Source organism: Sprattus sprattus (assembly GCF_963457725.1).
Source record: "Sprattus sprattus genome assembly, chromosome: 2".
In the NCBI taxonomy this organism is placed as follows: Eukaryota; Metazoa; Chordata; class Actinopteri; order Clupeiformes; family Clupeidae; genus Sprattus; species Sprattus sprattus.
The window spans coordinates 10,791,079-10,817,123 of record NC_137921.1 but is presented as its reverse complement, the minus strand read 5'-3'; the positions used below and the strand labels follow the sequence as shown (position 1 = coordinate 10,817,123).

General features: G+C 42.1%; 2 protein-coding genes across 3 annotated transcripts; both read right to left on the bottom strand.

Moving 5' to 3' along the window:
* Window positions 1-9,213: 9,213 nt before the first annotated feature.
* znf740b (zinc finger protein 740b) lies at window positions 9,214-15,795 on the bottom strand. Of its 2 annotated transcripts, none has more exons than XM_080860842.1 (7): window positions 15,697-15,795; window positions 14,159-14,318; window positions 13,656-13,907; window positions 12,859-12,999; window positions 12,542-12,662; window positions 11,974-12,092; window positions 9,214-11,243 (listed from the first exon to the last, which is right to left on the bottom strand). In XM_080860842.1, exons 2-7 carry the CDS (start codon window positions 14,201-14,203, stop codon window positions 11,070-11,072), a joined length of 852 nt encoding a protein of 283 aa, XP_080716968.1. In that variant the 5' UTR covers window positions 14,204-14,318; window positions 15,697-15,795; the 3' UTR covers window positions 9,214-11,069. The 2 variants fall into 2 exon arrangements, with proteins under 2 accessions (XP_080716968.1, XP_080716969.1); XM_080860843.1 differs by having other exon boundaries at window positions 13,683-13,907.
* Window positions 15,796-16,317: 522 nt separating this feature from the next.
* csad (cysteine sulfinic acid decarboxylase) lies at window positions 16,318-21,599 on the bottom strand (the record flags this gene model as incomplete). Its single annotated transcript, XM_080832732.1, has 13 exons — window positions 16,318-16,491; window positions 16,841-16,930; window positions 17,181-17,232; window positions 17,451-17,650; window positions 17,736-17,817; window positions 17,952-18,016; window positions 18,112-18,228; window positions 18,789-18,843; window positions 19,295-19,374; window positions 19,506-19,728; window positions 20,120-20,210; window positions 21,015-21,141; window positions 21,468-21,599. The coding sequence occupies 13 exons, from the start codon at window positions 21,597-21,599 to the stop codon at window positions 16,318-16,320; spliced, it is 1,488 nt and encodes a 495-aa protein (XP_080688858.1).
* Window positions 21,600-26,045: the final 4,446 nt, after the last annotated feature.

Genomic DNA, 26,045 nt, shown 5'->3' with positions numbered 1-26,045 from the left:
TCTAATTACAGTGGCACCGCCATAAAAGGTCCTGAGTGGTAATTTATATTAATTATACAGGAATGAGTATAATGGTCTGAAACGCCATAGCTTGACACGCTGTACATAACATGCCGTAAAGTTGTCAGAGGCGTGTGGGCCAGCGGCCTGTAATTGATAGATGCGTACTGTTAAGGAGTGTGTGTGTGTGTGTGTGTGTGTGTGTGTGTGTGTGTGTGTGTGTGTTTGCGCGTGTATGTGTGTGTGTGTGTGTGTGTGTGTGTGTGTATGTGTGTGTGTGTGTGTGTGTGTGTGTGTGTGTGTGTGTGTGTGTGTGTGTGTGTGTGTGTGTGTGTGCGTGTGTGTGTGTGTGCGCGTGTGTGTCGGACAGAGGGAGAGGGGGAGAGTGCATGCAAGAGTCAGACTCCATAAATTACCATCATCTGCAAGCCTATAGTCTTGATGTCTCCTCCTCCACTAGCTAAGGCTTATCAGAGAGAGACACGGCTGGAGGAAAATGGCTGACGGTTTGCATATATGTGCTGGCTGTACGTATCAGGTTTACTCATGCAGAAATAAATTGTCATATTTAGCAGTATCACACAGAGTCCTGCCACCATCACATTACCATTTGAATTCAGCCAGCATTTGGGGGAACAACTGACAGAACATCAGAGATGGCTGTGACAATGCATGTGATAAATACTAGCAACTGTTCAATCATAGGGTTTCACAATGACACAGAGCTGTGCAAGCAGTCTGGGTGATAACAAGACACATTCAGGGCTGTTGGCCTATGCACTTCTAGTAAGCAGCCCATCGTCACTGGGTAGAGAGGAGAAGAGAGAGAAGCTGAGGCTCAGCATGGCTGGCTTGCTATGGAAGCCATCAGTAATGGGGGTCTCATCCCCCATCTCTTTCTCTTGCTCCGTCTCAGTGGGCTGATATGGTTTATGGCCAAGATCACTTGCCTGGGCCATGTTTATGGATTCCAAGTGAATTGAAAATGATATGCTCCTCAGTCGGTTGCGAAGGGGGCCAAAAACAACAGGATTTCCATTTTTTCTTGTGCCCCCTATAATTCAAATAAATTAAGTTTGCACATAACAATGAATACATACATACGGTATGAAGGAAGAAAATACATATTAGTGTTTGCAGCCCTGAATGTGTTTTTTTCTATATACACTGACTGTATTTTGACAGTATACACCTTATTTCGATAAAGAATACACATTTAAAGACTTTACACACATTTCCGGTATTTTCATGACCTTTTAACACTGACTTGCTTTTACCAGCATACTCAGTACTGTGGTGAAATATTGGTGTCTTTCACATTTTCTAAAAATGTGTGTCATTGTTTTATCTTCAGTGTGGGTGTCCACACTAAACAAAGTAGTATTTGCTTATCACATGGACTAGGTCTGAAAAATACATAAATTCATGTCACTTTAATCAGCCAGGCTCCTTACCATGCCAGAATAATGTATTTTTTTGTTGACCCACTGAACTGTGCTGTTTTTATGTCTGACCTTAGCTATTTCTCCACACTTCAAACCACAATGTTTTTTTGCAGAGAATCTGTGCAATGCTTAGACTTGAGTAGGCTCCAGAATGTTCTGGAATATCCCTGAAGATGGGGGATTTGTATGGGTTGCATGGTGTAAGAATGAAGCCAGTCTGTTCCCTTTGTCTCCTCCTTAGCACTGTGCACTAGAATAGCACATCTACACCCTACGTGAACACCACCATGTAACCTACAAGACGCGATGGAAATGGAGAGAAAATCATGTGAGGAAGCTCAGTCAGACATTTTAACCGAAGGCTGGTTCATGACCGCTCTCCATTATAGCCATTACCATGAGATTTGGGCTACTGTTGACTATTTTATTTATTTATTTTTCATTACTCCCTCATAATTCATGTCCTCTGCGGACACTCAACACCAGATTTCAGTGGTGGCTGTAAAGCTTTATGGCTGTTGTTTCTTTATGTTAGTCAGTTTGGATGCAGCCCTGTGTGGGGGGATGTTTCCTTGCAGCGCAGTGGTCGTTTCTCGGTCTTGTTGAACTCTGAAGGCATCTGTCTGTTGACACTGACTGCAGTTACTGTATCGTGGAAATGCCTCGGAATGGCTTTATTTTTGTGCACCACAAGAAACGGAGAGAAGAAACAGTTAATGGTATAGCAAAGCCCTCTCTCTCATATTCTCTCTCTCCCCTCCTACACCTCATTCATCCCCCGTTCACCCTCCCTGTGGATTCCCCAAGCGTACCACATCAGCCATTAACATACGCACCCCCCTGACAGATTTACCGCCAGCGTCCCACCATTGGCCGCCAGCTTGACAGCTGTGATTTAATGTTGCCTTCTCATTGGCTCTGGCTTGACAGGTGAATTTATGGCCGCGCTGTGATTTGATGCCCGTTGCCTTTGATGTTGAGTTACAGCTATGTCGCTTACAGGACACAGATATGGTGTCAGGTTGCAATCGTAAAATTCTCCTCTGGGTAGGGCAGAGGAGGCCCCACTCCGAACCCCCTGACGTCATGTGAGACAGAGGCGAGAGAGAGAGAGAGAGAGAGAGGCTGGGAGGGAGGGAGGGAGGGAGAATGATTTAAAGCGCTGCTCATTTTCTCTCTCCAACTGAACTCATCTAATCTCTTGTGGAATATGTTCCCACCTAATTCACCTTTTTAAAATAATACAACCCCCGACAACTTCCCTCTCTGTGCAAACATTGCATGTTTTTGCAAAGATCTCCAACAAGGATCTCCAAACAAGATGCCAACAGTATTTGCGTCTCGTCACTCTGTCTTTGCACTGTGTTTACTCGCGTGAAATTTGTGAGGTGTGTGATGAGAGTCACACTGGAGCCAGAGCTTGTTCTCAGTTTACTGAGATCTCTGAGATACCTCCCGCAGGCATTCTTCTTCTCAAGAAGGAGCTCTTCCTGTCAAACTTGGACTCGTTGACCAGCTGACTATGCTGCAGGCACATGCTTCACATTGATGCTGCTTTCCACATGTTCTCAGCTCTCTCAGTAGTACAGATGAACGGTCATGTGAAATACCATATGGTCACATTTTTCATGAGCGTGCAGAAGCATCCTTGACATACCGAGGAAAAATGGCATATGACAGAGTGGACAATGTTCGTTTAAAAAATGTAACTTTTAGTGACAAAAATAAAGCACTGATGCGTGTGACAATCACTTAATTCAAACGCCAAACATGCTCTTTTTAGTTTTATTGTAGTCATGATCTTGCTTGCATGTTGCACCCTTCCTCTTCTTTTGACAGTCTTTGTCATGCTGTCTGAAGGTGGATCGAATGATAGTACTTGAAGACGTACTGCAGTGTGCAATTAGTTTGCAGTCCCATTAAAACTACTTGTGTGTGTCTGTCTGTGTGTGTGTGTGTGTGTGTGTGTGTCCGTCCCTCTGCCTCTATGGATTTGTAATCCTCAGTGTGTCATTGGCCAAGCACATCGTCAAAAAGTTCTCATAAAATATCATCACCTCTTGTGGTGACTTTGAAGATTCTCAGGGCCTCATTAACAACACCGTGAGTGTGCGTCCAATCTCTTGTTCTTGAAAGCTGCTCTTGAAACCAAATGTGTCTTCCACAAAAAGTCTGGCCACGGCATAAGGCAACAGTACACAGTGAATGTATGAAGTTCACTCTCAGGTCATTGAAAGTACGCTGCTCCCTGAGTGGATACACCCGTGCTCCTCCGCTACCCTCCACTAGGCCCGCTGATAGATGAAGTGGTACCATGTGTGACCCATAATACATCAAGAAAGAGATGTTATGGATAAATCACTTTATCACAAAAGCTGATCAACAGCAGCAAAACTGCCAAAGTCACTTTGGGTCGGTCCACTCACAGCCTCCCGAGGTACCGCCTCCCTTTCTGTTCTCATTCATCTAAATGCCTATTTGACTATCAGCGTGACAGCCTATCCATAGGGGATCAAAAAAAAAAAAAAAAAAAAGGAGCACACATGCTCTCCTGTAATGGCCGTGACCCGTGGAAATCTCTAAGGGTAAATAGCAGGGGCGACCCTGTCTGTCAAAGCTCAAGGCTTCATACATCAGACAGCCGCCCAACATCAGATCCATACCTCACCTCTTGGTCGTTCTGCCGTGCTCTGCTCAAGGTGCTTGAGTTGGAAAATTGCCGGAGGGAAGGGAGGAGATAAAGAGAGGATAGGAGAGTGGGGTGTGATTGGGTAACGTCTTGGTAATAAGCTGTTTACTTGAGTGGTGGTATGTTAACTGCTGAGTGAACTTGCCAGCAGGACGCGGCCTCGCCCTGCTGGGGTTACATTGCACCATCTCCAGAGTCATCACGTGTGTGTGCGTGTGTGTGTGTGTGTGTGTGTGTGTGTGTGTGTGTGTGTGTGTGTGTTTGTGTGTGTGTGTGTGTGTGTGTGTGTTGTTGTGTGTGTGTGTGTGTGTGTGTGTGTGTGTGTGTGTGTGTGTGTGTGTGTGTGTGTGTGTGTTTGTGTGTGTGTGTGTGTGTGGTTGTGTGTGTGTGTGGTTGTGTGTGTGTGTGTGTGTGTGTGTGTGTGTGTGTGTGTGAGGGAGACTCCACATCTATGCACCATGTACTTATAGAACATCAATTTAAATCAGTTTAATTTAAGTTATGTGTTAAAAATAGTCACCCAGAGTGTTTAATATTACTAATTTGCTCTGTCTATTTGTAGATAGGCAGGGACATTCGTGAATATGAAATTACACCTTAGTGCTTTAAAGTTTGCCAGCTTGCCAAGGAGCAAGCTAGCCAGTGCCAAGTCATTACTTTGAAATGCAGAGGACCTGATAGAGGCCTAGTTGCTGTACTTAGTGGACGTATAAGAGTAGAAGAGTAGAAGAGTAAAGTAGCCACTGACAGATTCTGTGTTGCACATAATGTATTGTAATGAAGCTGAATTGTTTTAATTGCATTCATATTTGTATTGCACAAAAAATGTGTCTTGCTTGCCTCTGCCCCCTGAGGGCAGGCCCTTGGAATGTTCTAGTGACCTACTCTGCTCCAACTTCACAGTGACCCTCAAGGCTGCCGACTATGCCTCCAGGCTGCTGTCAGGGCCTCAGAGTGTTTTTAGAAGTCCCCCTTTTGGGAGCCTGTGACCCCTGGGCTCCTGAGGGGGGTTCCTCTGGGGTCCAGGCCTGGAGCAGAGGGGAGTCAGCCCTAGCCCCTGTTGGCGTTCCTTCTAGAGGAAGGAGCGCTGGAGCAGAGACGGGCGGGACCCAACGAGCCTCAGATTGATGGGATGGCATGGGGCCACCGCATGTTAATGTATCTGTCGAGGCTAAACACGTCGCCGTTGGAAAGTGATTTTTACGCACCCACAGCAGGGCGCTCGGGGTGTCCATCCTGTCAAGGGGAATGTGGATGACTCTCGGGCCGAATAAATCTTAACAATGAGGTGCTGGCTAACCCGTCGCTGCCTGCCTCTCCATGTGGGTGTCCCCCTCTCCCTCCGTAGGACAGGGATACTTTCAAACGCACACATACACGCACACTCCCACCCTACCACTGAGTGTGAAACATAGCACCATGATTTCATTCAGTGTGTTCTTTGTGTAGCCCACATTGACTGTTTGTACTGACTCAACGTTGTTTTCACATTTGTGTGGGTGATATTGCTATGCTAGGTGAACAAGTTTATTTGCCATCTTTGATAGCTTTAGCTGCCACTTAAATGAGCAGTCCTAAAATTCAGTCACATAGTTCTGCAAGCATCTGTGTTTATGTGCTGCATAATTCTCAACCAACAAAGGAGATTTAAAGGAAGAAAAGTTTCTTGTTTCTCTGTGTGAGGTACAGTTAAGTGAGAAAACATGGTGAAACACCATGCAGGGGTCCCCAGGTCTTCTTAAATATGGATGATTTGTTTGGATACGTTGCCTAAGTAGGTCACCACACATGGTTGTGATTCCCAGGTTCCTGTCATTGCAGTAGTGGTTTATAAGGAGTAGCTTTGGGAGATGCAGCGAAGAGGGAATAAGGAACAGGAGCTAATTAATCTTCATCAGAGCAGTTTGAGCAGACGAAAGTGTTGTCTGTTGTCTTGGTCTGTTGACGAAGACATCAATTTAAGAAAGTGTGGTGTAAAAGGAGGCCATCAGCAGAAAAGCGTGTCATAAAACTTTTGCAGATTTATCATAAACAGACAGAATATGTTTCCTATCTAGGCCAGAATTAGCATTAGTCGCTTTTAGCATTATGCTACATTACAATGACAATGAAACATTGGACATGGGCATGTTTGTTAACTTGTTTGGCCATTGGTCATCTATTCGTTTATACATAAGAAGTGCTCCTTTGGAGAAAATGACATTTAACATGATATTCATTAATAATGGTCATCTATGCTAATCATGAGGTAAGAAGCATTACTTTGAGATCAATTTTGACACATGATGCAAGGAAACTAAAACCATTTCCATTCTCATCTTTTTTTCTTGATATTCTCTCTTTTTCTCCAATGTCTTTTCTTAGTCTAACATCATTGTGATTAAATATAGTAAGATGATTAATGTAGTAAGATGAGTATTAATCATGAAATTATCATTGTTTGCTTAAAAGGTAATAGAAGCCTGTTTACTTAAATATTTCATTGCGTACAGTCAGCATAATTATAAATGGGCTTTTGTGATTTATATTCGGCTTAATGAAGCAGTAAGTGGAATCACTTTCTGTGTTAATTGGCAGTTATGTGTTGTCAAGCTGAAGTAAATATTCCTAGGACAACTATAATAAAGCCTTTTTCAGCTGATTAATTTCGAACATCGTATCGAAAGACAGCTCACCCATTAGTCTCATTCAGTGAGACACTATCTCACAAAATGGCCTCCATTTGCAGTAACTGTCATTTTTCCCTCCGTCTTCATGGGAGGGGGCTAAAACCTGAAATTACCGCTCCCTAGACCTACCGCTGTGCAATCATATTTAAGACCACGCACTGAATGATTATGTTTAGCACCTTTGAATATTAAAGTAATGGCGAGGCTGACAATAGCCTGCTCAGTGCTCTGGATGTCACATCTCCCTCCAAATGAACTTCGTGTCTCAGCTTCAGTGCTGTAAGGGCACATCATGGCCTCTACATTATTTTCCCCTTTTAGGATCATGCGTGTCATACAATGTCCATAATGAAACGTCATCCTAATCGATACAAAACCCTTTTTGGGCTGTAAGATTTAGAGTTACAGAGTTTACAGGTCCACAGTTCATGAATATTGATAACTAGCCTACATGTAACTATTTAGGCTTTTTTCAGCTTTCACACACACATAATAAACAACAAATAAAAAAACAGGTATTTCATTATGGCAGAACTCTATTAACAGTTCATTGGAACTATTCCACTGTGTATTATTTCAAATGTGGGTGTGTATGTTGGTAGGAGAAGCTTCTCACGACTGTGTGTGGGGAGGGCAGAAGGACAGCCTGAAAATTTAATGACTAAATCTGATATGCTGACGGGCCTGGAACACCTCGGCTCGCTTAAATATCACCGCTAATTAACACGGAGAGGTGCGCTGTCAGCATGGTGACAGATGGCGACTGCCACACCCCTGCGTTCCAGGAGCGGGGCTGATGAATTTATTAATTAAACATTAAGTCGAGAGACACTCCCGGGCTGCTCATGGGGAGATGGGGCCGCAACAGAAAGAGCTGGTGGCAGGGTGGGTCGAGATGTTTTTCACTAGCAGAGGTCAAAAAGTGACCTACAGAACAGTCTCACCGTGTGCGATTCTACTTATGAGGCACAAGCAAACTATGCTAAAGATAAAGAGCATATCAAGGAAGTCGTAAATACTTTCCAGATATCTATTTTTATTAATATATCTATTTATTTAAATGTTTGGCTGGATGAGGCTGCATCAGCATGGCAGAGGAGAGACATGTATCTGCTGATTCTGGCTTTCAGTGTTGGTGACGGGGAGGCATCTGCTCCAGTCTTCAGCCCTCCTCCTCCACTCCCGGAGAGCCTGTGCTAAGTGCGGCAGGCCCAGGGGCCCCATAAATCACACCACTGGCTGAGGGCGGGAGAGGGGCCACACGTCCTCCACAGGACACAGGGCACACCGACATACTCCACGTACACACACACACACACACAAGCCCGAGACAACAGCTGAACCTTACGGAGTGTCATTGTAGACGTCTAATTAGCTAGTTACAAGGGGAGAAAGGGCATAGGATAGTTACTGTGTCCAAGCTATGTGTTTGGGTGTTGGGTTCTATCGGTCGTGCCAAGCCAGACTCAGACAGTGTCATGCTTCCTAAAACCCTCATCAGTGCATGTGTCACTAATTAAGCTGGCATCAACCTCATCTGAAGAACCTGAACACACTTGCTACTTTTACTGTTGTATTTCACCAGCTATCCTAACGCAATTGCTTTCAGAAAAAGAGTATAATCATTGTTCTTGCTACACAGTTCAGTTTGATTCCCTTTGGTGATAAGACTCATTGTGCAAGAAACATTCTCAGAAAACCAGCAAGGGGCAACTATACTGCATCAAAATGACTGATACATCAGGCCCAAGCAATGTTGTAATCGAATATTAGCACCAGAGATCCTGAAGGAAAACATATTCTGAGGTGATGATTATTGTAGTTTAGAGCTCCATCTAGTGGTGAACATGGGAAATGAGGGATATTTGAGGGGGCATTTTGAAAGTATCTGTTTATTAATATCCATGTTCAATACCAAGCTGTTATTGTTCTGTATCTCTGAAGATGCCAGGGATGAATTACACTCAGACACATTAAAATACGGTACCTTTTTTTGACAAAACTACAGTAACGTTGTTGTTTAACAGCACCACAATAGGACAATCTGAGCCCCCTGCTGGTAGCCCTCCATCCAGAACTCAACTCATCAAATGCAGAACTTTACAACTACACAAAACAGAGATTGCTGTGTGTTTTGGATGTCTATTGTTTTAACCTCAATATCTATTTAACTGATGCGTTTACATGGCTCAGTGAGGTAGACTAATCAAGCAGGTTTTGATTTTTGGATCCTTCTGCAATGAGCAGCTAATGCCAGGAAAGACAGTAGTTGAAATTTTCACTCCTTTTCATCAGCATTTGCCAACACCCTGGTATTCTGATCAAATCTGACATTGAACCAGATCAACAACAATACGGGCAAACTGACATGTGAATGTTCAAATAAATGGCAACAATCTTTAAAAAGAGGGAAACACTTTATTTAGTTTCTCTTGTGGGCCCTACTTCTTCACTCACTACTCTAGGGTCATCATTAACTTCATTTGTTTAGGAGGAATAATAATAATAAAAAGAATAAAACAGGCAATTTTTTTCTAAAAAAATGTTTACCCATTTTCCTCTTTTCTTAACCAAAAATAAAACAAAACAAACAACAAAACAAAAAAATACCCCTTTAAGGTATAGGCCAGAGGATCAAAACTTCATGCAAAACTACATTTTTTTTTTATAAAGGAAACATAAAAAAAACAATTAACCTAACCTTTGCTTGCTATTCTATACTACAGCTTTCCTAAGAACATTTTCTTTTTTTTTTGAAAATTAAAAAAATATATATATTAACTTAAATTCAGCAGGTACAAAAACCGCCTGTGGTCAGAGAAAGGAGCTAAAAACCATCTCCTGGTAAGTGACCTAATTTGACTTCTTAATACAACACTGATCCAGAAAACTGCTGGTCTTAAATGAAGCCATCCCCTGGGGGAAAGAGAAGTCTACTGAGAAGTATTAAATAACAACCCTTTCCCCCTTACTTTTGGTTTCATGAATCCAGTGCTTTAAAAAAAAGAAATAAAAAGAAAAAACAGTACTTGAGATTTAGGTGCGTGGCCTAACAGCATCACAACATTCCTTGACCAATGAGACATCCACATCATGAACAAATAAAATAACAGTTCATACGTAAACCTGACTGGCCAGGCTCCGTCAGAGCAATTAGTTAAGCCTGTTACATTTCCGATTTCTGACCTTACAAAGAGATGAACTTTAAGTCACAGGGACTTGTGAGACAAGCAGACACATGAGGGTACCACAGCTGCCAGGGCAATTTGAAGGGCTGGAACTGGAATAAGAACAAAATGCAGTAATAAATGGCACTTTGACAGGTCAACTGAGCCTACTGACTGCTTGGCAGCAGTCCATACAAAAAAAAAAAAAAAGTATTTACTCATGATGATCGAGCTTACTTCCAGAGTAACATTGATATCGATGTCTAATCACAGTTGAGAACTGGATCTACAAACATGGTTTCTATAAGAGCAAAACGGATCACAGCCAACATGAGCAGTAAAGGAACAGAACTGATCTTTTAAAAAATCGGAGTGAAAAGGCCACTTTTCATACTGTATGTGTTCAGCAGGTTCTTAATCCTCCCACTGCGCTGGTGAGTCCTGGAACCTCATGCAGCTGTGCGCCTCGACAGATGTGCCTAGAGAGCCATCCGGTGCATGGGAGTCTTAAGTCACATAGACACGTAGGGGACTCCCGTATCTCTGCTGAAGAATGCTCTGGAACATTCTTCCACAGAGCCTTTCCGACAGAGACATTATCATCTTACAGTTTAATAAGTGAATACATTATTGCCATAATGTGACGACAATACAACTAAGCCCATCCAAATCTAGTTTCAGTACCAACTATGTAACAAACTAGAGAAAGAAACACACTTTTTTTTTATGTTCATTACAATGAGTAGAAAAGTCTTCATTGTCCATCAGTCTAGATGTGAGGCAGGAGAGACTGACAAAACAACAGTCTATGCGAGTCTAGTGTATCTGCCCCAGTTCATCCAGCTCAGTCAGCAGGCCTGGTCTGTTCCAGTGTACGAAGCTTCATGTGTTTGTGTTTGTGTTTGTGTGTGTGTGTGTGTGTGTGTGTGTGTGTGTGTGTGTGTGCGTGTGTGTCATTGCTGAACTACAGTAATTCCCTGCAGCCATGTGCTGCTAGAGTAGGATGGATGGATGGATAGCTGGGCTGGTGGGGAAGGCAGACAGACAGGCAGACAGATAGACAGGCTGGCTGGCTGGCGGTACACAGATGGGGAGGTGGTCAGACGGCCAGGCGTCCATTGGGGGACTGTAAGGGGCTCCAGGTGGCTGTGTGCTGGGGTTGAGGCTCCTGTGAGTACGGCCGGCCCTCACAGCACGACTGGTTCTCCTCCTTGGCAATGCCCACCGAACACAGGCGCCGGTGTCGCAACAGCCGGTCGGTCCTTGAGAAGTTCTGCCAAAGAAAGGGTAGAGGCAGAGAGAGATAAATGAGTAAAGAGTGAGGGGAGATAAGTCAGGGCCACTGCCTACTACATCTGTATACCTGCTCCAGGAATGTATCTGGATATCAGAGGGGTCCTACTGTAGGTATGTTTGTGCATGAGGTTATGGGTATGTTGGTGCATATGGTTGTGTGTGTGTTTGTGCATGGTTGTGAGTGTGTTATTGCATAAGGTTGTGGGTGTGTTTGTGCATAAGGTTGTGAGTGTGTTATTGCATAAGGTTGTGGGTGTGTTTGTGCATAAGGTTGTGAGTGTGTTATTGCATAAGGTTGTGGGTGTGTTTGTGCATGGTTGTGAGTGTGTTATTGCATAAGGTTGTGGGTGTGTTTGTGCATGGTTGTGAGTGTGTTATTGCATAAGGTTGTGGGTGTGTTTGTGCATGGTTGTGGGTGTGTTTGTGCATGGTTGTGAGTGTGTTATTGCATAAGGTTGTGGGTGTGTTTGTGCATAAGGTTGTGAGTGTGTTATTGCATAAGGTTGTGGGTGTGTTTGTGCATGGTTGTGGGTGTGTTATTGCATAAGGTTGTGAGTGTGTTATTGCATAAGGTTGTGAGTGTGTTATTGCATAAGGTTGTGGGTGTGTTTGTGCATGGTTGTGGGTGTGTTATTGCATGGTTGTGAGTGTGTTATTGCATAAGGTTGTGACGTGGGTAAGTGGTTTTGGGTAAGGGTGTGACCCACCTGATTGCAGCGGTCACACTGGTAGGGTTTCTCGCCACTGTGAACTCGCTTGTGTCTGTCCAGGTGGTAGCGCTGGATGAACCTCATGTCACACACATCACACCCAAATGGCTTCTCTCCTGCAATACACGGACACGAATCCAGGGTAAGGCTTGGCTCCATTAAGAGAAGACTGGCACCGTTTATCAAAATGTAGTTTAATCACCCTAGGTGACCCCAGAACAAATGACCTGGGCACACTTTGATGCAAAACTGTGCCGTTTTGGAGAACCCGCTGTGGGTGACTTGCTAAACTGGGATGGCCAACAGTGATACAACATAGGTCCATTGAAAATCTTGTTCTTTGCAAGGCCGTTATGATAATTTAATCGAACATCAACTGATCCATTTTTACTGCTGCCCATGTGCTCTTTAGGTGAAACTCGTGGGGTTTTCCCCAACCTGTTGGCCTGTATGTCTTACTCTACTGCAAACACCAAAAAAAAATGTTTTTATTCAACTTCTGAGAGGGATGATACTGATTCAGAATAAGATATATCATATTATAGACTTTGAGAGGGCATCTCACCGGTGTGTGTGAGGATGTGGCGCTTCAGGTGGTAACTGCTGCGGAAAGCACCATAGCAATGCTCACAGATGAAGTTCTTCTGGACTTTGCTTAGATCATCATGGATGTCAGGCACTTCAATCTGAAGAACACGCCATAGTCAGTCATGTTAGGAACCTTCACAAGCTAAGCTTGGTGGATAGTTAGTTATTGGTTGGTGCTACAAATGACAGACTGGTAGAAGGCTGCCAACATATGGAACATCTACTAGGCCACAACTTCAGAATCTACTGCCTTCAAATTATATGTCACTCTTTCACTTTATGGAAAACACTTGCCTGTGGTTTCTCTCGCAGTTTGTTGGGTGTGCCCGACTTGCGGTGCTTCTTCTTGGGCTGCATGTTCTGGCTCTGGCTGGCTCGCATGTCCTTCTCGTCCAGCAACCGCGACGAGTGGAACTCCCCGTCCTTACGGATCATCTGAGGGGAAGAGGACAGAGGGAATCACAGACAGCCCACACAAATGACAACAATGCTGGTGTGAGGACATGCAGAACTGCACGAAGGTTCACTGGCAACTGGATGCAAACAGAAACATGAAAAATGCTACTGTTTAAGTTGTGTTTCAACAACGGCCTATCTAGACACCGACTAGTTGGACAACTGTCTGACTGATAACTGCACAGTGTAATCCCTAAGACACCCCTAAGGTACCTTCCAAGGGGCTGAGTTATAAAAGGCAATAATTTGGAAAGTCTAAAAATATTTGAATGATCTGATACTGCTGTGTGACTTTTGAAGTGATTTTGTCTGTCACATATCAAGTCTGTCTTTCCAGATAAATACTGATGGCTGGGAGGTGGCTCCTCAACCCAAAAAAACAGAAACTGCACTTTCAGTAAACAATAACATAACTAGGAGGAACCAGTATAGCTTATTTCAACCAAGAGGCAAATCTTAAACGCCCACAGTTACACTTTCTACATCCAAGAGGAAGAGTTGTGTTAGAGTATATAATGTGCTCACTGATGAACTATCCTGCTGCAAATGTAAACAGTGGGAGACAGGCACAGGCAGTGTGTGAGAAAGAGTGCAGAGACAGAGGAAGTGATGGATGATTCAGTGATGGCACATACATGCTCCGTGTTCTGCGGCTGTCTCACCACGGGCGAGCAGCTGACTCCAGAGGGCAGCACCATGTGGCTGTGGCTGTGCCCATGACCGTGGCTATGGCCGTGGCCATGACTGTGCCCGTGGCTGTGGTGGCCCTCCTGGTTCTCCCTCTGCCCTGGACCCAGCGGAGTCACCATCTTCTTGTGGCCAGACATGGAGTTGGCCTGCATGAGCGCCATGCTGGACAGCACCGCCTCACAGCCCAGCAACCCAGCCTGTCAAAGCATGTCACACACACACACACACACAAACACACACAAGCACACACCAGCCAACCAATACGACCATAGACAGGAGTAAATATCCAAATTACAGCGCAAGATGGGGTACACCAGCAAAGATGGTTAAAGAAAGAGGAAGGACAATAAATTAATCTAACTGACTATGGATGCTGGGGAGAGACACATAGACAGAAAATAAAAAGCAAACTTAAAACTGTGACAATGAGAAGAAGTAGTACACTGACCCATTTCATATGGTCTCGGACTGAGTTGTTGGGAAGGTGTGACATCGCCGTGGTGAGAGTGTGTGCGTGTATTGGGGGGAGAGAACACGTCACGTGGGGATAGAAGGCGGGGTGTGTGATAACAGACCCTCACAAACCCCACGCATCGGGGGGCTCACGCCTGGAAACAGAGGGGGGAGGTGTGTGTCATGAGGCCATCATACGCCAACTCCTTTCTGATTGGGGGGGGGGGGGGGTCAAGAATTTCACTCACAAGACTGATGGCTTGAAAACAGGAATGAGTAGGGGGTCGGGCTGAACCTGCAGTGTGTCTACAGTGTTATGCCAATTTTCTTAAGGAGGATTTTGGAGAGGGAAACACAGTGGCAAATACGGATCGCAGGACACTGCAGCCACCATGAATAGGTGCCAAGGCAATTTACAGCCTGCACTTCAGAAAAATATGCATGAAAAATAAAGAAAGACACTCTACATTTGAGGAGTAACTTTATTTATGTGCAATGTGTTCATCTCTTTATACGTTAGTTGCTACTAGGCCAAAACTCAGACTTAGACTAAAATAAGCAGCTCATGCCGAGGTCTTGAAAAGAAGGGATAATTTCATGTGTGATGGATTGCTGTGAGTCAACTCTCCAAGCAACAGTGGACCAAAAATTAGACACTTGGGTAGGCAGCATCCAGATATCGATCATACACGGCTGTGTTACGTGTGAATAAGCTAATGGAACATTAACTTTGTTGACATCTGAGATTAAATCGAGCAATTAGACCAATCAGCCTTAAACAGGACGAGCAAACAAACAACAAAATGATGGTACTGAAAATGTTATGGATGTGAAATGGAGAAGCATTGCAATAACAATCTTACTATCTTAAAGAAAGTATACCAAGAAACCTTACTAGCCTATAAACTCTTTACACCCTGCCACGCTAACTCAATTCTATCTTTGTGGTGTGTGTATGGTAAAATTGCTTTTGGACAACTCCAACTACACCAGCAGATCTGGGGACGAGTCAGTTGTATGCGAGGTTAACTATGAGATTTCATTGTCACGATGACTCCAATTCAGTAGCCTGTCTCTGAACTAGATCATGCTAACTAGGTCGTTAGCAGGCTAACGTTATCTTTTGAACCAGCTATCGCTAACATTGGCGGGTCAAACTGTAAGAAGATTGTTCACGAAATAAAATAAGCTCTTACGCGTTCAATAGACTACTAAGGTAGGTTGTAAAACATGTGGTCGCTACGTAAGCTTATATTGCAAAGAAACATCTTCAGCGTATTCAGGTTGACTATAACTACTTAGCACAATGCTACATAAAACACGGTGTATGGGGTTTCTTAAGTCTATGGTGGCTTGCTTGCTTGCTAGCAACCCCCCAACCCCCTCACAAACACAACAACAGGGCGTGTGGTTGAGTTGACCGCCGAAGACGAAACGACAGAGGTTTCCTATAAATGTTCCATAAAAACCTGTCTTGGCCCTAAATTAATGTTGGACAGTAGTTTAAGCACATACTTGATTTTATTCGCTTACCTTCCTTTTTTCTGGTGCTCGCCGATCAGTGTATCTTATCAGACTTACAGTTTTTCTCAGTTTACAAACACAGGAAACGCTACCGGAAGTGCTCCCGAGGGAAAGCGGTACCATGTGACCAAGGCAGTCCTAGATTCTGACGCACATGACCCATACAATCGGCCATATTGAGAAGGCAACAATGTGAATACTAAAATGATCATTTGAGACCAAGTCTTGACATCCTATAATGTCTCAAAACTGACCGTACTCTAAATTGAACATACAATAAGAAATTAAAAAGAGCCTTAAAAATAGTTTCTTTATTTACCCATATTTTTATAGTTGAAATTAGTTTCTTCCTCTCTTTTAACACTGCTCATTTCAGAAAGTCATCTTTCATTGTTATTGTTCCTCAGTTGTGGCAACTCAGACATTGTTTCAGCATTTTCTCTAATCGCCTTTTCATAAGTGAATAAAAAAATGCATAACTAAGGCTACTTGTAAAAGCAACATAGGCCTACAATAAGTTTCTTCCAAGTTTGCCTCTTTTGATTTGCAGGCATGTTAAGACAAGAACAAAGAAAACCAAGGTGCATTCAACAATGTGGGTTGCTAATGTGGAGCTTTTAAACACCCCAGTTACAGATCTTTTCCAAGCCTCTCTATTTCATCAAGACAAAAGTCCATGTCTCTTTGAGAGATGTGCGGAGAGATGACAATCATGCGGAAGAAGTTAACCTGTCCGTTCAGTGGTTGATAGCCCACCATCATCGTTCCTTGTTTTATCATTTGTTCCTTTATGGCTGGGGCCACCTGCCAAAAAAGATTTGTAGTTATTATCCATTTGTCAACTATTTATTCCAAAACACACAAAGGATAATCATTACTTAAACATAAGTCTTCTTTCATAACCCAATCAATAGGGTATATGTATAGTTGTCCCTGTATAGTTGTTATATGAAAGGGCTTATTTGGGTTGTTTGTGCTAACCTGCCTCCATTCCCATCTCTTACCCTCTATTCTGTGTTTTTTTCAGTAGTGAGATGCTCAAATTGTTTCACCAAAACAACTTAAACATTGCTACATTTAAACAGCCTAACATTGCGTCAAATGAGTCTTTTTTTTTGTTCAATGTTATTTCTGGGATATGGTGTCAACCTACCTTCGACAGTCTGTCTTGGTAATCTGCACTCTTCTCCTTCCCCCTTAGACTGGGTGGTATGTACCAGAAGCACGTATTCACAAATTGTGGCTGCTCACCAGTGCAACAGAGAAAGAAGCAAGCAAAATAAGACAAAGTGTATTGCAAAATGAAACAACACTTTAATTTCTTAACAGCTTTTGGCACACAGCTTACTGATCCTATCATCATCAACCTTGATGTTGGTTTATGGGGGGAAATGGTACTCCAAAAATGTCAGACACATTACCACATTTATTCACTGCTTTCCTTAAACAAATTGTGTTTTTGGCAAGACATTCATTATGACACTGGGCCTCACCTTGTACAACAGCTGGAACCCCTCCCTTTTCTCTATCTCCTCAGCAAGGTACCTATTTATAATAAAATAAATAAATTAGTTGGCTGATCAGTATATGATTTAATATCACATATTTATTTCTGGCAACATACTGACTGTATGCTTTGCACGTTTTGCAGTAGAAAAGAAATATACATTACGGTCTAACATGTTATTGGCTGAAATGACAATTTAAAAAAACTATATCCAAATTGTTATTTGAAAGTAATAAAAGAGTTGCATGAACAGGACCTTGTCAGGGCAAAGGCTTTGTCTACTCTTTCTGTGAGGCCCTTGGTGCCGACCGCTTTCCACATCAGCCATAATTTCAGGCAGTCCACTTTTCGGCCACACTGGATGGTCTTGTCCCCTGTGTCCAAACTCATGTCATAGAACTTGTCTTGTTGAAACAGGTATGTGGCACTGGCACTGTGGCACTTCTCAAGTAGATTCTGTCAAAGAGGGGTCAAATAATGCTCTGTAAAGGGCTCTTCAAGCGAGAAGTGAAGCTTGATTCACTTGTCAGGGCTTCCTTACCGTAGTGTCCCTAACAAGGAACGCAGAACACTGCAGACCTGTGCTCAGCATTTTATGGGGGTTCCAAGTCACTGAGTTGGCTCTTGAAACACACAGACAGGTACACACAAACAACAAACAACAAAATTAAAATTGAAACATCTCCAAAATGTGTGCTCCAAACACGACTTAAAACAGCCGATAATATATTGAAATGGTTATTCTGTCACTATCCACCTTTCAATTCCTTTCAGAAGATGTCTATGTTTTTTAGAAAAGAGCACACTACCACCCCAAGCAGCCTGTCAGATAAAGGGAAAGCACGGGTAAGATTATAATCACTGAACTTATTGAAAAATCTGATCCTAAGACAATGTCATTAACTGAAGGGTCTTACATCCACATGCATCCACAAGCCATTCTTTTCACAGATATCAGCAATACCGTCCAGGGGATCAAAAGCTCCACGTACAGTGGTGCCTGATGTTGCATTAACATAGAAAGGGACAGCCCCCTGAAATACAAATATCACGTATGCAATCACATCAGGACTAGTGATGTTAAGTACCCTTACAACATCATAACGACCACAGTAACAGAATATCCTTGATATTGCTTCCAAACATTTCTGAAATTAGCAAATGAATGATGCTAAGCCAGGGGAAATAACAACTGCAAACCTCTGCCGATGAACGTTGATACTATTATGTCAGTGCCTTGTAATAGTAAGTGTGTACTGATGCGGCGCAATATAGCTATACTGTAAATTTATATAAAGTTCTTATATGAGTGCATGTGTTTGCCTAATATGTGTGTGTCTATGTGTGCATTTATGTATATGTGTATACGTATATGCATGTGTGTATACAGTATATATGTGTCTATGTGTATATGTGTACGAATTATAATACATAAATAAATAAATAAATAAATATATTAAAAAAACTGCAAACAGTCAGGGATAAAGAAAGACGAACGATAAGGACTATGGACAGCTTACATCACTTTTTTGATGAAAGATGATGACACATGCCTCAGAGATATGATTATGATCTTTATCTGAATCTATATTACCTGTGATCTGGCAAGCTTGATTTTTCCTTCAAGGTCCTCTGGGTCCATGGAACCACTGGAGGATTTTATGAAATGATAATAGAGCATTGACTATATCACATTGGCTATATCACATTGACTTCATCACATTGATATTAGAGCATTGACTATATCACACTGACTATATCACATTGATATTAGAGCACTGACTTGATCACACTGACTATATCACATTGATATTAGAGCACTGACTATATCACATTGATATCAGAGCATTGACTATTATAACATTGATATTAGTGCATTGATTATATCACATTGATATTAGTGCATTGACTATATCACATTGATATTAGTGCATTGACTATATCACATTGACTACTATATCACATTGATATTAGAGCATTGACTATATCACATTGAGGGTACAACCATGATGGTCTTTTCCTGTTAATAAAAGAGTCGTCAAATATGTTTTGACAGATTGGGTCAATGGATTCAATGGGACATACGCAAGAACATTTTACCTCTTATCTGTCTTCACAAGAAAAACATTGTCAGTCCCAACGCCAAGGAAGGAGGCTGCCTTCTTTACTGAATAATGACTCTAGAAAATGCACAAACATGAAAAGAATGATAGTTCATTCATTATATGCTTATTCTAATACTTTTAAGTTGAAGTATACAATTTCCTACTGTTTGGGCCCAAGTTCTTTGTAATTGTACTTTTGTACTTACGTCTTGGGAGCTGAAGACAGCAAGTCGTGGCAGAGCCCACAGTCCTTGCTGTTTCACTTCAGGGAAGGCATGGTAACGCGCCACGTTCATGGCAAAGCTGTTGGATATAGAGCCACCCGGACAAAAGATACCATCCCCACTGAGCCAGCCCACCATTGAGCGCAGTTTGGTGAGAACCACATCTTCCATCAGAACAAACACTGGGGCCACCTCGTATGTGTATCTATACAGAGATTAGATCACATTGATCATGATGTACATACATGGAAGACCATTTTTGATGAAAAGAGTAACATGTGAAAATTGTGAAATCCCCTACTACTATCACTGAAACCCCATGGCTAGGTGTTATGCCACTCCGGTTCAAAATGTGTGAACCAGACTGGCAAGCTAATGTAGAATATCAAAAGCAAGCTGTAACTGAGTCACCATGATGTCCCACGGTCTGGTAAGGCATGGTAAACAATTAAACAAACGTCGCACTGAAATTACAGGCTCATCTTTTGTATATTAATGACTGACAAATTCAGCAGATGGAGATCATGTATAAAACAGGGTGTGTGCCTCAACACAACAAGCATTCTGATCAGGTGACATAAGTTGTAATTTCTTACTGGCTGGTATTAAGAGTCTCCGTAAGAAGTCGACCAGCCAGGGCATGGTAGTCAACTCCAGAAAATAGCTGGTTAAAGAACCGTGGATGATCTGAAACACAGAAAAACGGATGTCATTTCACAGACTATACTACCATTGAAACTAAATAAGAAAAAATGTCAAGTGCCTATGAATACTAATGAAAGCTTACGCTAAATCAAACAGACAAGTATAACAGCAAAGCTAATGAGCGCTGCCTTTTCATGTACAGTCATGAAAGAGTATATACAATGAATGCTTGGCACGGCAAATTAATGTACTTTTATATGAGATGCCGTTATTTATAGCTTATTGATTAATAACTGATTGATTATTAGCATACGTGCTTGAAGCTGCCAGGCTATAAATGACTGCTGTGTGAACTTTTTGGCTTCTTCAGCACTCACCTCAATCCTGAACCTGAATTTGAAAATCAAGGTAACAACATGCTACAGATGTTTTGTTAACTTTTTTCTCACTGTATTGCAAATTATGCTAATTGTAATTGTGCAAAGCATGTCATGTGAAATATTACGGAGAACTGGGGTGATTGTTTTTTCTTGTCCCTGTTCTGCTTATCTCTGTAACCCTGTTAAATGGACACTGCCTGCGAATACATCCGATTCTCACAGACTGCTTGATGTTCACTCACTGTGTGTTTCTGATCCTTCTGCAGAAGACTAATACACTTATTACTAACATCTAATTATAAGACTGATCTCGCATTAGACTGGTTATTATCAGATTTCCACCACATCACTTTCAATGTTTAACATGGTCTAAAATACAGAATTAAGGGCACCACTACAAGATATCAAATTCAGTGGTCAGAGTACAAAGGCTTTCAATTCAGCTCAGAAAACAAAAGTCACTAACTGGTCTTCACGCTGTATTTGGCAACATCATGCACTCTTGATAGCACCTGGTCATTAGACTCTCCACTATCTCTCAGCTCCAAATCCAGCAGCTTCTCCAGTTGCTCAGGTTCCTGCCAATCACACACCTGCAAGAATATAAACATACACAATCTCACACCAGAGCCAGTGACCTTTATCAGGGTTGATCAGAGAAAAGCTGACAGAGAGAGGGAGAGAGAGAGAGAGTGTGAGAGAGAGAGAGAAAGAGAGAGAGAGAGAGAGACATTTAATTGGACCTTTAATGCTTTCTAGGGATTGATAGTTAACCAGCTTAGCATGACCGTGACATTTTCTGAAAAATGGCTGATAAAAGTGGGTCACTTTTGTAGCTAATAAACAACTAACATTTATAGCATTCAGCACAATTTCAAGAGCGGGGGATAATAAGAGAGTGCCAGACCACATATCATACCTTCTCATTCACATCAGTACTTTTACAAATAGTTTCCTCAAAGATGACTTCGAAAGCCTGACGGAGAAAGTACTGGCCCTTTGCATGGCTGAAGCCTGAAATATCTGTACCATGTCCATTGATTCCGTTCATCTCTTTCTCTGATGCATGTGGACAGAGAGAAAGAAAGAAGAGGAGAGGGAGAGGTTTCATTAATTGTCAATACATGAATTGCTGCACTACCGTGTATGGACCTTCAGTAGCCTAGACAAATTAACTGATTAACAAACAAATAAAGTGTAAAATGTCACAAAAGTACGAAATTTCAAATTTCCTCTGGATACCTGAAGGCAACAACAATTTGGAGAAATATGAAACAAAACATATTGGCTAGTGCATTCTCTAAGAAAACATTGCATTGACAAAAATATCAAAGCCCTAGACACGTGAAAGTATGACTAAGGTGACTAAAGTGATTGAGTTCAAGTTGGCAAGTTATCCGCATCAGTTTCACAGCAACCGCTTACTGTAGCTTATCATGTCATCAACTCTGAACATCTTTCCTCAGTTGGAGAATTTTGCAGTTAACGTTATTATAACCTTGCATTAACAAATTCTCGTCACATAGACAGCGTTAAAAGTTGTAACCTACGAAATCGGCTTAATATCCTATTTGCCGCGGATGAAAGTGTATCCGCTGTCTAGCATATTAAAATATCCTCACCTGTGAAAGTGCTGTGCAGCGAGTTGCTTGTTGTCCTCCAGGCTTTGAGGTACTGGAGCAATGAACGACTGCGAACGATTCCAACTATAAATTCAAAAGAGGGTTATAAAAATCCCATGCTATTCAAGCATTCAATTGGGTTGAGATTTTTGGGGGTGTGACATCGTATGACGTCGTGTTTTCATGGAATAACTTGGAATATTGCCAAAGAGGAATGTCTTCACCATCCCCGTGTTTTTCCATTAAGTATTTACTAAGCACCTATCTTTGGGGTCCATTGCATGAAATATTCCGAGGGAAGAAAGAAAGCTTGACACATGAAGTGCAGCGCGACCCATGCAGTATGGAGATCCTAGGATAAGGAGGCATGGGCTAATTTTTTTTTTTTATCGAAATAACTGTTTGATCACTTAAAGTGTAACTGCTAGAAAAAAACGCCTATTGTCTTTAACTCAATATGACCTGAAACAATTTCTGAGAAAGAACCAGCCAAATAAGCGGCTCTGTCTCACTCGGTGTACTATAAACTAGTCCCTTTCTTTCATACTTATTACCAACTATAACTTGAAGGAAAGTAAATTAGTATGCTATCTTATTAGCAAAGCATTATATCTATGGGTTGTAGTGCATCTTAACCACCAACCCTCCAGCCGGTCTAGTCTAGCCTCCAATTGTCACTTTGCCAGGTTGAAATTGGGAGACATTTGCCTAAAATGTGTGTGTGTTATTTTCCCATAAATGCACACCCCATTGTAACTTATTCCTTACATAATATGCTTTATCTCGTGTAAAGTTATATATTCTGACAAAATGTCCAACATGTTGTTGAGAACTCCACCTCCCCTTCCTTTCTCAATCGCTTACAAGTACAAACTTTCTTTTCTTTGTTTTTGTGTTCAGGTATGTTGAGTTCACCTATAATTCCCTGCATGTATAGCTACATAGTGTAATGTGTTATTCTATGTAATGTTCGAATTAAGTGTGTTTTTGTTTCCCTTCTATGTTAAGGTCAGCATGTATCTTCTGTTAGCAATCAAGCAGTCTGTGTGTGTTATGTGTGATGCCTCATGTAGTTTCCTCAAGTGTTAGTGTCTGTGTCCATCCTTACCCTGCAAAGGTCCAAAGCTTTCCCTTCATTCTGTTAAATGTTCACTTGCACGTTAAATACTGAGTGGCAGTAAGAGTTTCTGATTGCACTCCTTGCTACACTAGGGATTCAGCAGTGGAAAGACGAAATGGGCAAATGGGAATGCTGAACAAGTATTGAAGACCTGCTCATGACACTGCAGTATGAAGAGATAGAGCTGAGAAGATATATGTCACAGGGGTGTGAAAAAAGGGGCTATATATATAGCATATATTATAGTCCTGAAAGGGTTAGATTTGACCCTGCCTCCAGCACAGCACAAAGGAGATTGAGGGAACAGCTGGACACCGCTGCCACAGAGCCCAGCCTGGCAAGGGGGGAGCGAGCCCGACTTGGTGAGGAAGTGGCAAGCCCCGTGGCTCAGTGCCTCGCTGGAACCTGGGGGCTCCTGAAGAAAGTGCTTGCAGTCTGATGCTGCTGGCGCCCAAAGTTATACTCTATCTGTGTGCTGAGGTTATGGCACCCCTGCAACGACGGAGAAAGCCAGCGAAGGCCTGCTACATCACCAATTGACAGCCAGGGGGCTCCACCTGGGGGACGCCAGCTGCAATGGTCGCTGCGTCACCGCTCCAGCCACCCAGCGGTTGCTACTGATGCCAGCGGTTGCTACTGATGCCAGCAGTTGTAATTGATGCCAGCAGTTGTAACTGATGCCAGCAGTTGTAACTGATGCCCAGCGGTTGCTACTGATGGGGTGTTCCATATCACTGCCCATGGCCAGAGGGGGCCACAGCATTGCAAGGCAAAGGCTCAAAGGCTCTGCATTCCTGCCGCTCGCCCGAGGGTCTTTGTGTCACTGTGGGAGTTAGGAGGCCGCTACCCTGCTACCTTTCCAGCCTTAGCGGTTCAGAGACGGCTGCTACTGACGGGACATGTGGTTTTCTGGGGGGGCTAAAAGGGACACAATTAACTAGCTTTGTAGCTATTTGGTTGAGTAATCGTAACACTGTTCCAAATTGTAAACCTGTGCATTGATGGTGAGTTATAAGAAGTGAATCGCAGGTAATCTTTCTTTAAACCATCATTGCACCAGGTTTAAGAAAAACTTGTGGTGATGACACAGCAATTGAAATCAGCTTAAACCGAAGTTGCTTGTGACCCAGTAATGGAGCTTAATCCTGCCTTCAAGTGTTTGTCGTAAGATCTTAGTAAGTATACTTTGAGGTCAGATATTGTATTTACGGTTTTATGCATTCAAGTCCCTGGTAGGAAATCTAGCACAAATAAGGAAGCATCTTCTAAAAAAACTACATGTCAAAGACACGTTTTTTATTTTTGATGTTTTGAAGAATTAAGTGAAACTAAGAACTAAAAACAGTATTGAAGAATATCTGAAAATAAAGAATAATATACATATCGAATATACATATATATAGCCCATCCACTACAAAAATAAATGTTTTAACCCTTTAACAAAATTCAACATGAGCATATATTTTTTAAATTTTATATTTAATACATCAGGCCTTAATGGCAATTTATTTAATTAACAAAAATAAATACTGTATTGCATATGCATTTTGGAATATTTCCTGTGGCTTGTTTTTTTCCCCTAATAGGAACCATTTTACAACATTTTTATTTCGCCTTGTCTTCTAAAGACAAAAAAACTAAAACATTTTTGCTTATTAAGGGCCCCCTAATGGTCAATGATGCAACGATTTTTGCACCATCACATTTATGACTGATGATTCATCATAAGGTTGCTGCGGTATGATTTGCATCATGAATTGCAATATAAAGACAATGGAGTGAATATTTCTTGTGTTTTTTTTTTTCAAACAGCATACTTTTTACGACATTTTCTTTATTTCGCCTTGTCATTTTTACTTATTACAGCGCTCCCCAGTGGTCAAATAAGACTTCATTTTTGCACCTCCTCTGGAAGGAGTCCTTAGTCCATAGATTCGTGACATCAAACACAATGAATGGAGGGTTATACAGTTACTGACGATGGAAGTCGCGTGGCTGAACATTATGAGACAGTAGAACGCATTACAGTGGTAAATACTGCTGAAAAATACAATTAATCTGATTCCAAAAATATACTAAATGACCCGTATTACCAAGAAGTTGTTAGATGCAATGGCGTGGTACACAAGGGGTTCTATGAATGGTTAATAAATGAACAGGTTATTAATACAATCGACTAAGCTTAAAGGTTGCAATTGTCAGTCAAACTGAATGTAAGGTTAAAGCCAAATGGATAGGTACAACCGTTGTCCAACCGATTGGATGCCAATTAGATCAAATATACTTGAATCACCAAATAAATCTGATAAACTTGAATGCAGGAGCTGAGAACTTGACGCTCAACCTGAGATGAATGAGTGAGAGAAATGCTGAAGAAGAGACAGAGTGATAGATATGGAGAGAGCAGTGGAAGAGAGGATCCCCAAGCTCAAAGATGGGAGAAGTGAATCAGCAGCTGAAAAAGAGATCAAAGTGTTTGGTTTTATACATCAAGGCCCATTTCTATGCATACATGCATACAGGCCAGTGTCTTAGAATGTGGCCTTAACATAACAGTCTCTCCCCGACAACCCTTTGATTGGTCATTCCCATGTGGACTGAGTTACATAGAGAACTAAAGTGAGACAAATTATACAACAATGGCCGGTACTTCAATTGCAGTGAAACTATGATCAGACTACTTCCCATATTGTAAAGATCAATTCAAGACTAACTATGAATATGTTGCATTCATAAACATTTACACATAGTCCTA

Coding starts and splice junctions, on each gene's coding strand:
- znf740b (XM_080860842.1), bottom strand. CDS start 14,203: ATGTCACACCTTCCCAACAACTCAGTCCGAGACCATATGAAATGG. Junction 12,093..12,541: donor CCACATCCTCACACACACCG/GTGAGATGCCCT, acceptor CGTGTATTGCAG/GAGAGAAGCCATTTGGGTGT. Junction 11,244..11,973: donor AGTGTGACCGCTGCAATCAG/GTGGGTCACACC, acceptor TTTCTTTGGCAG/AACTTCTCAAGGACCGACCG.